General features: G+C 42.6%; 1 protein-coding gene across 5 annotated transcripts in view; it reads left to right on the top strand.

Moving 5' to 3' along the window:
* The window catches only part of LOC129746581 (phospholipase A1 member A), a 112,261-nt gene that overhangs the window by 84,067 nt on the left and 13,663 nt on the right, over nt 1–14,531 (top strand). For all 5 annotated transcript variants that reach the window (XM_055740308.1, XM_055740311.1, XM_055740307.1 and 2 more), the window contains exon 3: nt 13,352–14,053. In XM_055740308.1, coding sequence (XP_055596283.1) covers nt 13,352–14,053 — 702 coding nt within the window. The remainder of the gene's footprint in view (nt 1–13,351; nt 14,054–14,531) is intronic.

The following is a 14,531-nucleotide window of genomic DNA, read 5'->3' as shown; positions in this document are numbered from 1 at the left end:
GTCCGGTGTTCGGATGAACCACGTGAGCGACCTTGGAATGAAAAGGCACATGAATGGAATAAATGTACTATTCACAACGGTTTTGATACGAATGTGCAATACAACTTGGGTTAGGTTTACGATATGTCACCGTTTGAAGTCTAAACACGTCAAAGTTTTGTTTTGTGTGAATAAACAGTTAGATGTGTACTGTGCAGATAATTGGAAAAAATCAGATTTTTTATCGTATATTTGTTATCAAAAATTGCCTTGGCGATATGGAAAGTCTATTTAATGTTGTATTTAATAATGCAGAAACATTTTCAAAATATCACATATCACATTCATTGATAACACTAGTTTACAAAATTTAAAAAAATTGGTGAACTTGATCAACTGACCAACATTTTTAATGTAAAATCGGGCGCTGAATCCGAAAATGAAATTCAAAAATATCTCAGTAGAACCGTTTTTGAGTTATGCTCCAAATATGAAATTTCGAAAAAAATTAAAAAAGTTCTTGTACTTAGATTAAAATATCTCGGACGGCATAACAGTTATTTGTAATCCCTCTTTTGCATAATGAAGATGAATAAGTTTTCTATCGCTCATCTGAACACTGTTTTTGCGTTTGACCAACAGTATTGTTGACATTAGTGACTTTATGAGAAAAAAAATATAAAAAACGCATTTTTTAGAGAAAATTTTGTTTCAACGAAAGTTTTAGACTCGATGATAGCATTTAAAAAATCTGATTTTCTTTTGCGCTTGAATGTCAATTTAAAACAAAGATTTCAAGTGGTTATTTATCAAAATCGGTTGAAAATTGAAGAAGTTATGACTACTTTACCATAACTGAAATTTTTGGAGTTTTTAATAATTTAACGAACTGCAGTACACTTATCATAGTATAGGAAGAATGGAACATGATAAATCTCACTTACTCTAAGTCAAAATTATTAATTAGCTTACCAGAAGGTCACATTCCAAGTTTCAAGTAGATCTGACCATAGGGAGGGGTTGCTTAAGTCTCAAACGTGAATAAAATATTGAGGTATTTTGCCCGAAAGGAACGAAAAATACTGGTTTTTCATCAATAACTTTTTTCATCACTAGTTGATTGTTTTTTATGGTTGATTTTCTCAAAGCCTAAGCTGAGACAAATATTTCTCCCGAAGACTGTAACTCGATTGGATTTGAAACAGAAAAGTTATTGCGGTTCAAAGATTGTATTTTGGTCGAAAATTGTCGTATAAAAGTAAAAAGTACTCATTGCGTATTGGACAAAATTTGCGGACTTTGAACCGCATTAACTTTTCTGTTTCAAATCCAATCGAGTTACAGTCTTCGGGTAAAATATTTGTCTCAACTTTGGCTTTGAGAAAATCAACCATAAAAAACAATCAGTTAGTGATGAAAAAAGTTATTGATGAAAAACCAGTATTTTTCGTTCCTTCCGGGCAAAATACCTCAAAATTTTATTCACGTTTTAGACTTAAGCAACCCTCCCTATGGTCAGATCTTCTTGAAACTTGGCATGTGACCTTCTGGTAAGCTAATAAATAATTTTGACTTAGAGCGAGTGAGATTTATAATGTTTCATTCTTCCTATACTATGATAAGTGTACTGCGGTTCGTTAAATTAGTAAAAACTCCAAAAATTTCAGTTATGGTAAAGTAGCAATAACTTCTTCAATTTTCAACCGATTTTGATAAATAATCAGTTGAAATCTTTGTTTTAAATTGACATTCAAGCGCAAAAGAAAATCAGATTTTTAAATGCTATCATCGAGTCTAAAACTTTCGTTGAAACAAAATTTTCTCTAAAAAATGCGTCTTTTATAATTTTTTTTTCTCATAAAGTCACTAATATCAACAATACTGTTGGTCAAACGCAAAAACAGTGTTCAAATGAGCGATAGAAAACTTATTCATCTTCATTATGCAAAAGAGGGATTTCAAATAACTGTTATGCCGTCCGAGATATTTTAATCTAAGTACAAGAACTTTTTTAATTTTTTCGAAATTTCATATTTGGAGCATAACTCAAAAACGGTTCTACTGAGATTTTTTTGAATTTCATTTTCGGATTCAGCGCCCGATTTTACATTGGAAATGACCTTCAGTTTACTGAGTTCAAAAATGCTGTAAACTAGTGTAATTACTTCAGTTTAAAAAAAAATCTTGACTTACAGAAATTGTTCTTGACAAATTGAATTGTTCACGTCATTTTACAATGTTTCTCAAGAAAAGTTTCCTTGGAAATTATTTTATTTCATTTATTTTTATTTGTTGCAATTAAATTTTTCGTTTGTAAGTGTCAGCCAGCACATTTACAGAGCTTAGCACAACGTTTAAAGTCTTTTTTCATAGGTTAGGACTCTTTTGCAACTTTTCTCCGTTCGAAGGTAATTTATGTTCCATTATTCACTAAGTACATCTCGTTTGTCAAGTGATGCAACCGTTTAGGGTGACTGCGACTCAAACAGCTAACGTTCTTCGAGAAAACCCTCGGTTCCAAAATTGTCTTTCAATGTGTCGATGCCTTTCATACTAAAGGTTGGTTGAGGAAAGTTAAATAACCGTGTACGCTAATCGCGATTAATTATTTTGAACATAAAAATAGGTACGTCTCAATTCACTGAACGAACTGCGTTACATAAAACACAATAGTGAAAATAAACTCCAAAGATGCGATGACATCTTTACGGTTTTCCTCCAAACGAGGGCAACAATGACTGTCGATTTTCCCTCAAACGACAAGAAAATGCAAACCAAAAGTTCACATTGCATTGACATATTTTTGCACTCATAAATGTGGCACCCACGTTCAGATGCTATTTGGGTACCTTAGTTTGCTAGTCATCATTCGCGGGTGGTTTTCGAATCTAGGCCATTCGATGATACCATGCCGATGTGGCTTGTGGTGGGCAACGATCCGACGACCTTCTCCAAATCGCGGCCCTCAGAGCTCGCAGGGCAAGAGTTTACAGTTTCGATTCCGTCATCATGGATCGATCGTTCGAAGGAAGGCTTCCAACGCCGGCGATTGAAAATTCACACACATACTTAAACGATGCCGTGACTGAGCTGCGTCATTACTGTCATTTTGAATGGTTCGTTTGGCGCCTTCTGTATGATTAGCAAGCACAAGAGGTTTTCACTGCCAGAAGCCGCCTCACAAACGGTCAATGGACAATGTTTCTGGCGTTTAACGTAACAAGGTGCCGGACAAACAAGTGTATCAATTATCATCTTGAGGGTTTGCCACTTGTTTACTGCTTACTTTCGCAGTGATTGCTCATTAGTTTAGTAATCCAATTAGGTTCTATTCAAGTGCGAAAAGGATCAGTTAAGTATTTTTGTGGCTTCGAAAAAATTTGTGTCTGAGGAATATTGTCCATCAAGATGAAATTTTTAGAAACGTCGCTGGTGAACTGGAAACAAAACACAGACTTCAGACAATCTGGTAATGCACTTTTCTTTTCGGAAGTTAGTTCGGAAGTCGGAAGTCTGACTTCCAGAGTTACATTTGGTGCTGGCGTGATAATATATTATTCACTGAAAGACGGATTTTTTCTTATAATTTCAACGTCGATAGTTGATCTTGAAGAGGATGATTCAATATACGATTCTGTATGTTTCAGTAGGTATTAAATTTAATGTCGTCAGGAAGAACATTATATTGACTGATTTGCCGTCAGTGAAAGTTTAAATTCAGTTCATAAATTAGTAGTTAAAAACCCGGAACACTGACAGACTTTAAACAAACATGTCATTTCTCATAAATTAAAGCACAACATTGGTTTTCCGACAAAAAAAAATTTTTTGGTGAGATTCGAAATCGTGATCTCACGATTTCTGGGCTCGAAAACTACGGCGACTTAACCGAGCTATCGCAGTTGGTTGATCACTCGATGACCTAGAAGGGTAGAAGAGAATGCTGCTGTTGATTTCGGTAATGAGGACTCACTCGTTTGTCAGTTGCTCAAACCTTAATTTTATCCGGGAGAAGCTCGGTTTCCCGGGAAAATCCTGGTCGTGGGTTTTCCGGGTGATGGGTCGGTTCTCTAAGCTGCTCAGCTGCCGTTTCGCGTATGCCGCTTCGCCGAGCCTGCGGTGTTCTTGTCGGTCGAAACGTACCACGTGTTGTTGGGTGGATCTCGCTTTTTTGGACTTGTCGTTCGAAATTGTAGGACAATTGAAACCTCCGAGATCTGTGATGAGAATTGATAAACTACTACGCACTTTGATTTTTTTTGGTTTTAAAATTATTTTATTGATGTCTGATATAAGATAAGTTTACATATCATATCACGTCTCTAAGTTTAAATGAAATTCTAACGCTGAAACATCTAATCTGCTATTACTTGAATCAATAAAGCTGATTTATCTACTTAGATATTTTAATATTTTCAATTTGTTTTCTTTGCTGAATGTGTTTAAGACTGGTCGAAATATATCTTCAAAGTTTAGTGTTCTACGCCTATTAAGAATTTCGCTGATTTTCGTTTTAAATACGTGAAAGGCGTCGTTCAATCTGGGGCAGTCGCAACATTTGTGTCTTATGGTTTCAGTCTGCGCGCCGCAGTGCTCGCAGTTCTCGTCGTCAGCTCTTCCAATTGTGTGTAGGAGTTGTCTGCAAATAGCGTTTTCATTCGTCCACAGATACACATTTCTTTTTGGGCGGAACTAAGCTTACGCATCCTCCAAATTTGTTTCCAGGCGATGGTCGGGTTTCTCCCTACAACTCCCGGTATCTCAGTGTGTGTCAGGAAATGGCAGTAGATCTCGTTCGCGCTATGTCTTCGCTGCAGGTCTGGCGGTAGCGTAGACCATAACTGTTTTATGGTTTTGATATCGGGGAGACTAGCTGGGGCTGCCGTATCACTTGCTATCAACGCACTATAGTAAGGCATGGATGCAGTTTCTGCCAAGTGTCTATGTATCATGAGGGATTTAAATTTCAGGCTTGGTAGGTGAAAGTGAAGCCCCCCTTGATCGATTTTCCGAGCAATTTTTTGCATAGGCACTCGTGCACAGTGTCCTTTCCAGATGAAGTTCTGTAACAAGTGCTCGGTTAGTAATGTCAGTGGTAGTTGATCTCTTGTTCGCGAAACAGTTAAATGTGCCAAGAAGACGTTTCATTTGTGGAGAAGCTGCCCTGCGTCGAAGTTCGCCCCAGAACCCCTACGCACCAACCTGCACGTCAACGCTGAATAACAGGAGTTGGGAACTTCACTACCAGATGACAGTGGAGTAATGCGGCGAAAAGGGCGAAGCGAATAAAGTATCGGGATGGGGGGAAAGAACGGTGATGTCAAACTTCACGCGGTTACGGGGTCAACGAACTGTCGAAAATCGGCCATTTCACTAGTAATAGCCAAACGGAGCACAACACAGAAAACGTGTCCAAAAGTAAAGTGCCATTAGTGAAAGTATTGGAATCCGCAAGTACCGAATTCCCCGGATATCCAGGTAATCCTAAAATGCATACCCCGTAGCAGCAGTGACCACCGTTCTCAGCGCGATTCTAAACCCTATCCCGATTTCCTAACAGGACCCCGAGGTTTTACCTTGATCCTAAGCCCGGCTCGTTGTGGCAAGGTGTTGCCTAGGAACCGCCATCGCTGCAGGCCGCCATCACACCGCAGTGATAATTACTGAAGCCAACTGCGCTTCAAACGAGCAATAGACGCGCCGGTTCAGAACCTACCGAGCGTCGCAGGTGGCGAGGACCAGCATTTGCAACCTGCCGTGGTAAGCCTTCTAGCCCGAAGCCGCTGACCTACACACTACTCCGGCCGCTATCGCGGGAACCTACAAGCCGAAGCCACATAGTGCGTGTTGGGAGCAAACGGTCGGCCACCTGCATCAATCACCGAGCAGCAGCGCTGTTGCGAAGCAGAGAGGCTGGGCCACCTAGGAAGGCGAGACACAAGGTGGTGCAATCACTATGTATCACGAGGTAGGAGGTAGCATAAGGGTTGGGACGTAGTCCCTTGTGAGCGCAAATCCAAGACTATTCAAATCAAGTTAACATCAATAAATGTGGGAGATTATCAAAGCAGATAAAGTGTTTTCTTGGCTAGCCGAATCGTCTCTTAGCTTAAGCCGACCCTGAGGCATATATATGGGAGTTTCAGCACTGCTGAACCCGCTAGCCGACATATTTGTTATAGTTCCCACACATGGACGTTATTTTTGTCATATGTTGGGAATTTGGTGGAAGTATAGAGGCAATATACAACATTAACGAAAGTGTTAAGAACCATAACATAATGAGCTCCAGTTCATTTTGTTAATCACCCGAATAGAATTAGCATACATCACTCCCAAGACCTTGATCGTGTCTGTTGTTTGAAGCACTCATCGATTCACCACTTAGAAACCCAACATCTATAGCAGTAGTCTTGTTGAAGTTTAGCTTAGCCCTCGATACCAAACCAAAATGTGTAAACAAATTTTCTATAAGTTCTATTTTATTCACTGTTGTCACTATCACACTTATATCGTTCGTTGGTATAAAGGGTGATACGGTCAAAATTTGGTCAATATCAACTTGAAGTATTTCTTTCAATTTTGCATTTAAAAAACCTGAACACCCCTCATTTTGAAGGTGTGTGTGTGTGTAGAATGTTGTTCATGTTTTGATTTTGGAATTCACTCTTCAGTTGTCAAAATGTCGTCCAAGGAAGAAGAGCAACGTATCAAAATTTGGCTCGCGCATCGCGCAAATCCGAGCTACTCGCACGCTAAGCTGGAAAAATCGCTAAAATGTGCCAAATCAACCATTACAAATGTAATTAAAGTGTTTGGGGAACGTTTGTCGACAGCCATGAAGTCTGGATCGGGGGAAAATCGAAACCCGGAAGCCGCTGAGACGACAAAGAGAGTTGCCGGTAGTTTCAAGCGAAACCCTAACCTCTCTCTCCGAGATGCCGCAAATAAGCTAGGTGTATCGTCTACAACCGTGCATCGAGCCAAAAAACGAGCCGGACTATCGACTTACAAGAAGGTAGTGGCTCCAAATCGCGATTATAAACAAAATACGACGGCCAAAGCGCGATCCCGGAGGCTGTACACGACGATGCTGACGAAGTTTGACTGCGTGGTAATGGACGACGAAACATACGTCAAAGCTGACTACAAGCAGCTTCCGGGACAAGAGTTTTATACAACAAAAGGAAAGGGAAAGGTAGCAGATATTTTCAAGCACATGAAACTGTCAAAGTTCGCGAAGAAATATCAGGTTTGGCAGCCATCTGTACCTGTGGCTTGAAAAGCAGCATTTTCATATCTTCCGCGACTGTCAACCAAGAGATTTACGTGAAAGTGTTGGAATAATCGTATGCTGCCTTTCCTGACCGTACTGTTTTGGCCGGATTTGGCATCTTGCCATTACGGTAAAAATGCCATAGAGTGGTACGCCGCCAACAACGTGCAGGTGGTTCCCAAAGACAAGAACCCTCCCAACACGCCAGAGCTCCGCCAAATTGAGAAATACTGGGCTATTTTCAAGCGGAACCTAAAGAAAATCAAAAAAAAACTGCTAAGGACGAGCAGCAGTTCAAGGCAAACTGGCTTTCTGCGGCGAAGAAGGTGGACAAGGTGGCTGTTCAAAATCTGATGGCAGGGGTTAAGCGTAAGGCCCGGCAATTCGGATTTGGAAAAGCGGAAGCCTAACTGAATATTTTTCCTGAATTTTATACTAATTAAACTTGAAAAAGAAATTTATTTTGATTTTTTAAATAAACGATTTCACCGATTTACGCGCGTTTTTCTTTGACCAAATTTTGACCGTATCACCTTCTATGCTACTACCAAATCCTGACCACACACACGCTCAATTCGTAATAGAAGAGGTTTAAGATATAGCACGAAAAGGTGCATCGAGAGAGGATCTCCTTGCCGCACAGATCTCTCAATCCGAAATGATGCCCGTTGATTAGTAGACGTGAAGATGATCGCTCAACAAATCTGATGATAAGGTTCACCATATCTCTATTGAGTCTCAGAGATCACATGGTATTTTGCAGGTATTGGTGATCTGCGCGGTCGAACGCAGAATCCAAGTCGAAGGAGATCAGTTTCCCTCTCTGTTTACGTTCGATGAGGGACGCAATTCGATCTTTGAGAGAGAGTGTCGCCTGAAAAATATTTCTTCCTGAATTTGAGCATTTCTGACTCTCGGTGAGAATATGGTGTTTTACCATCACTTTCTCCAATCGGGTTTTCAGTATACGGGAGACAAGTTTGTAGTCGCTATTTAATAGCGATATTGCTCTGTAGTACTTCACTGTTTCTCCGTTGCTCTTTTTCTCACTAATACAATTATTCCACTCACTAGTTCCGGAGGTATGTTACCAGCAAGGATCTCGTTTAGTATGAGATTTAGCTCTCGATGGATAACGTCGAATGTTCGCAGGTAGAATTCGCGCGGTATACCGTTGGGGCCAGCAGCTTTCCGTGGTGCACTAGTTTAAATTGCGGTCCATATTTCCGCAGTGGTGATTTCGTTCATGCAGGCCAGGTTCGCTCCGCTGTCGTTTGGTATTGTATTGGCGCATAAAAACTGGTCTTCAGCATGTTTGTCTCGGTCGCCTATTGCGTACAGATTTTGAAAATGGCTCAATCGAAATTGCAACCGATTTACCCTTTCTTTCACAATTATAATCGCACGTTAAATAAACTAGCACTAAGATTCGATGCACTCGGAGGGAAAACTGAGGGAAAAAGCTACTTTTCAAATTTTTCCGATCCTTCCTGCTTTACAGTCCATAGAAAAGTGGACGAGAGAATCACCCCTCAGATTAAACTAGTTGTTGATCTTCGTGACCGGAACTACGTAATTATTAGCGAACTAATTATGACGAACTTCCCCGAATAAAATACCTTCTTATTAAGATTGTTGTTCTTTTCAACTATCCGAGATCGAACCATCTATCTCGGATCCAAGTTCGGGTGGAGCGATATCGACAAGCAGTTCCACCACTACTATCCCCATGCTAGTGATAACCGGCTTCACCTAAACCATACGCTAAGCGATCACACCACAGTTGCAGAAAATATCTCATTTACAAAATTCCTTCATGACGTCTAGGTGGAATATCCTCGGACGGAGGGGTTGATGTCATTAAGTGACTAGCTGGAAAATCACTCTCACGAGTTTCTTGAGTAGAAGACCTCTCTTAGGAGCAGAACTCGCAATATTTTCAGCAAAGTCGATACTGTTACACCTGTTTTGCAGGACAGTCGTCCGGCATTCTCGCGACATGTCCTGCCAGCGTATCCGGCCAGCCTTTACCACCTTCTGGATAGTTGGTTCGCCGTAGAGTCGCGCGAGCTCGTGGTTCATTCTTCGCCTCCACACTCGGCTCTTCTGCACGCCGCCAAAGATGGTTCTTAACACTCGTCGCTCGAATACTCCGAGTGCACGCCGCAAATTCGACATCGTAGCGCTGCAGAAGGTAGGCTTAAGCGGAAGGATACTCGGCAACCCGTCTACTGGTGGACGACGGAAGTCGCGGATCTGCGTACTAGCTGTCTACGGGCTAGGCCACATATGCGGAGAGCAAGGTCCCCTTCAGCGAGAGCGGAGCCGAAGAGTACCCCACGCAATTGCGATGTCTGCCCTCTGCAGGGCAATTAAGACGAGCAAAAAGGCACGATTCAGGCAACTCTGCGAGGACGCCGATGACAACCTCTGAGGCGACTCTTACAGGATTGTCATGGCCAAAACGTGGAGCGGAGGTGAGCCACAGGAATTGCGTCCGATTAAACTGCGTGAGATCGTCAATGAGCTGTTCCCACAGCTCGAGGAGGTTACATGGCCGAGGGTCCCATACGACTGGGATACGAGTGAGGAGGAGCAGATTTCACTGGAGGAACTGCGCAACATCGCTAAGTCCCTTCAGTTGAACAAAGCTCCGGGTCCGGATGGCATCCCTAATGTAACAGTGAAGGCCGCGCTCATGGAACATCCCGAAATGTTCCAGTCATCACTGCAATAGTACGTGGATGATAGGGTTTTTCCAGACGTGTGGAAGCGGCAGCGATTGGTGCTCCTGCCAAAACCGGGCAAGCCACCAGGTGACCCATCAGCATATCGCCCGATATGTCTTTTGGATACTGCTGGAAAGGTGTTAGAGAAGGTGTTACAGAGCAGGATCCAGCTCTATACCAAAAGTGCGAACATCCGACAAACAGTTCCGTTTTCGGAAAGGCCGCAGTACGGTGGATGCCATTCGACGGGTCATCGAAAGAGCACATGAAGCCAGAATGAAGAAAAGTAGAGGAGACCGGTTTTGCGCAGTGGTCATACTTGACGTGAAGAACGCCTTCAACAGCGTCAGTTGGGCAGCGATTGCGTCATGAATATGAGGATTCCGGCATATATCTGTAGGATGGTGGACTGTTACTTCCGTGACTGCCAACTACAGTATATGACCAGCGAGGGACTGGAAACAGTGAGAGTCTCGGCAGGGGTTCCACAAGGTTCGATACTTGGCCCGGTATTGCGGAACATTGTCTACGACGTACTGCTGAGACTGCGTCTCCCCACGAGAGTGAGACTTGTGGGATTCGCCGATGACGTGGTTCTCCTGGCATCGGGCCCATCTACCAAAGAGGTCTAGCTACTCTCCACAGTAGCTATCGAGAAGGTGGAAAGTTGGATGCGCTTCAAAAGCTTACGTCTGGCTCACCACAAGACCGAGATGGTGCTGATCACCAACCTGATCTCAGCACAATCCGGGACGATTGCAGCTGGACCGTGCGCAATCGAAGCGGAGCCAAGATCTCGAGTCGTTAGAGGAGAGGTCATTGGACTCTTGCAGTCGTCTCGAACATTGGCGGAGCGCACGATAGTTGTGGAAACCAAGCAACCCTCGAGTTGCGAGTAAAGGCCGCAGCTCGAGTCGTCAGAGGAGAGGTCCTTATCGTAACAAAGGACAGGGTATATATGCTGAAGTTTTGACTCGAGCTGGAGTTTTTACTCGAGCTAGAGTTAGCCGATGAGCTCTTAAGTGCGGACTTGGTCTCCCATCTCAGGTACAGCCTTCGATGCTCGTCCGGATGGGAATTATGACCAGGGACCACAGGTGGACTTTATGGCGTAGGGGTACCTTGTATCATGAGTCGTCCAATTGCACCCATGGACCCAGAGTAGCATAAGTAGCCGTGCTTGGAATGCAATCCGTAAAAAGGATTTATCACCTGAGTGGTCAACTGATGAAAATACTATCGATCAGAGCTAAGTTAAGTTGCGGCAATACACACACGAGCTGGGAACAGCTTTTTTCGTGATGGGGAAGATGCAGAAGCGCGAGATCGGGTGGTGGCCGATCGACCCCCGAATGTGCCGGTTGAGGAGCAAGGGCCGGTTCTTCAACATCAGTATCATCAACGTGCACAATCCCACCTTGGAAATACCGGTGACGACAAAGAAGAATTCTGCGCACAACTGGAGCGTAAATACGATCGCTGCCCAAAACATGATATCAGGATCGTCATCGGGGAATTTAGCGCTCAGGTATTCAAACCGACAATTGAAAGGTTCAGCGCGCACTAGCTGACCAATATCGACCACATTTTGATAGACAGGCAGGACTTTTCGGACATCATCGACGTCAGACTCTGTCGACGCACCAACATCGAGTCAGACCACTATCTTGTGATGTTGAAAATACGACCAAAGGTCTGCGAAGTGAACTACATACGAAACCGACACCTATTTCGGTTAATTGCCCTCTCGAGGACTTTTGCGAACGTCATCGGACATGTGGAACGAACTCGACGGAACAACTGGTTCGACGAGGAGTGTAGGAGGGTGATGGACTAACAGAATGTCGCGCAGGTGGCAGTAATACAAAGAAGCACCTTTCGAAATGTGGAAAACCAACAACAGCGGAAGAGGCGGCTAGTCCGAATTTTCCAGGAGAAAAAGCGTAGCTTGAAGGAGGAGGAGTTAGAAAAGCTGAAGCAGCTGCATCGTTCCCAGAAAACACGAAAGTTCTATCTGGAGTTCTATGCATCCCGCCAAGGCTTCGAGCCGCAAGCCGAAATGTGCTGGGATAAGGATGGAGGCATCCTGACGGACAATCGTGAGGTGATCAAATGGGGGAAGCTGCACTTCGATAAACACCTGAACGGCGCACATGCAGGAGACCAAGACGGTGGAAGAAGGTAAATCGCCGGCGTAATCAACGACGTTGAAATTGGTCTGATACCTTTTATTTGGCCTGAATAAACGATCGAGCGAATATGCGGTACAGCTCTAGTTGAAATCAGTTTGGAAAAGATACTTAACTCTTGTTCGGCGGGTTTGAAACATATTTTTGATTGAATAATTGTGTTTAATAACTTGTGGCTTGTGGTATTTATCTATTTGCTCAATTTAGATTCTTTTTCACGGTTCTGGTGACTATTGAAGTCCAATGAAGTTTGAACAGCAACCCTGATAAACAAAGAGGTGAAAAGAAAGGTGATGAAAAAGAAACGTTGCAGAGGTAGTAGTAAAGTTTTTTCTTCGAAAAGGCTATGTTTATGTTTATTTTTTTTTCTCTCGGCACCCTCTCAAAAGTTTATACAAGTTGCCCATAGATGACTTGCTTACCTTAAGTAGCAAACAAAACAAGCCAATCGCTTAAACCGGTTTTAATTTTTTTTTTCGTTTGCTTTTTGTCGCATCATAGACACTTCTCAATGAATGCATTTCTAACAGCTTTCGTCTTTTCGCACCTTGATGTTATTTTCTCTCCCTTCTTTTTCTGATCATTCATGGTTTCAAGGTCAATTAGATTTAAGCTTTTTTTTACCGACTGACCGATTGACGGGGTAGCGATTTCAAGGGTAGCGAACTGAGGCGGCTGTCATAATTAAATTGAGTTGTGTTGTTTTATTATTAGACAGATTCAATATCATTTGGATTTAAGTCGATTCTGACTGCTCAGGTCAATGTTAGTGAACTCTCATTACTGATTAATGGCATCTTTTTCTTCTTACCAACTTTTTTGGTTGGGCCCCTGTTCCAATTTAATTTAAAAAAACATTACAGTTATTATTATAATTTTATTTGAGACACTTTACCACCTGTAAAATAACATTAGAGTGTTTTTTTTAATACAAACAATGATTATACGTCCTAATTTGAATTGATGCCAAGCATAATTTAGACAAATTGAACTTTGCAACTTTGTAAACCATAAAGGTCAAAATATAAACGGAAACAGAAAAATATTTTTTTTTGCTAAAGCAAAGTTATTTTCCACAATCTGTTTTTCTAAACAAAAATATATCTTTAGTAATGATGTATGAACTATTTGAAAGAATTACTAATATTTTTCTTTTCCGTCTCCATTTTCATCCCCAGCACAAAAGGAAGAAAATCAAGATGTATTCAACACCACCTCCTGTCTGGAGAAACCCTATCGATGTCCTCATCCGAGGATCAAATTCTATCTATACACCCGACGGACTCAGCAAACTCCGGAGCTGATCAACGTGCTGGATCGTGAGTCACTCTTCAACACCCACTGGAATCCAAAACATCCGGTCAAAATAGTCATCCATGGGTTCGGCGGTGGTCGAAATCTTTCGCCCAGTCCAGATATGCGGAAGGCCTACTTCATCCGGGGGAACTATAACATCATAATCGTTGACTACGGATCGGCCGTCAAGGAACCTTGCCTGAGTCAAATCGAATGGGCACCGCGATTTGGAAGTTTATGTGTCTCGCAGCTGGTCAAATATATCGCCAACCACCCCAGGGGAGTTCCTCCGGATAGTATGCATTTCATTGGGTACAGTGTTGGGGCTCACATTGCCGGATTGGTTGCTAATCATCTGACACCGGAGGAAGGAAAACTTGGCCGCATCACTGGGTTAGATCCAACGATTTTCTTCTACGCCGGTTCGAACAACACCAGGGATTTGGACCCGTCGGATGCACATTTTGTTGATATTATCCATACGGGAGCTGGCATTTTGGGACAATGGAGTCCGGGTGGACATGCCGACTTTTACGTTAATGGAGGAACCAGTCAGCCGGGATGCGCTAGCAGCACAATTTTCCGTAAGTATAAAAGATTAACCTCACCATGTTTATCGGTTCGAAAATAAACCGTGGCACGCCGCTCAACCCAACACTACTGGTTGAAAACTTTACCGCTGCCCGAAGAAGAATGCAAAATGCAAGAGCGGAGAGTTGAGACCCGGCCATTCTTCCGAATTAAAAGAACCGTGGTTCGAGCGAGCCACGGTTCGTTCTTTCTTTTCAAAAGAGCTGGTTCTAATTAGTAGCTCTTGATTGCTTGGTAGGAGAACAGCAGTTCGTTCGTTCTCTCGAACCAAAAGAGACATGGTGAAAAAGAACCACGGTTCGAAAAAGAGCCACGGTTATAAAAAGATTGCGGGCGAGCCGTTCATTAGATCAAATCGAACTCTCTCCATACTCCGCTCCTGCTGTTCAGTTTATTAACCAGAGTTGAGCAGGGAGTCGCGGCTCTTTCGAACTGTGGTTCTTTCGAACAAAGGTTCTGGAAGAAATGACA

Source organism: Uranotaenia lowii, chromosome 2 (assembly GCF_029784155.1).
Source record: "Uranotaenia lowii strain MFRU-FL chromosome 2, ASM2978415v1, whole genome shotgun sequence".
Classification (NCBI taxonomy): domain Eukaryota; kingdom Metazoa; phylum Arthropoda; class Insecta; order Diptera; family Culicidae; genus Uranotaenia; species Uranotaenia lowii.
This window is presented reverse-complemented; position numbering and strand designations above follow the sequence as displayed.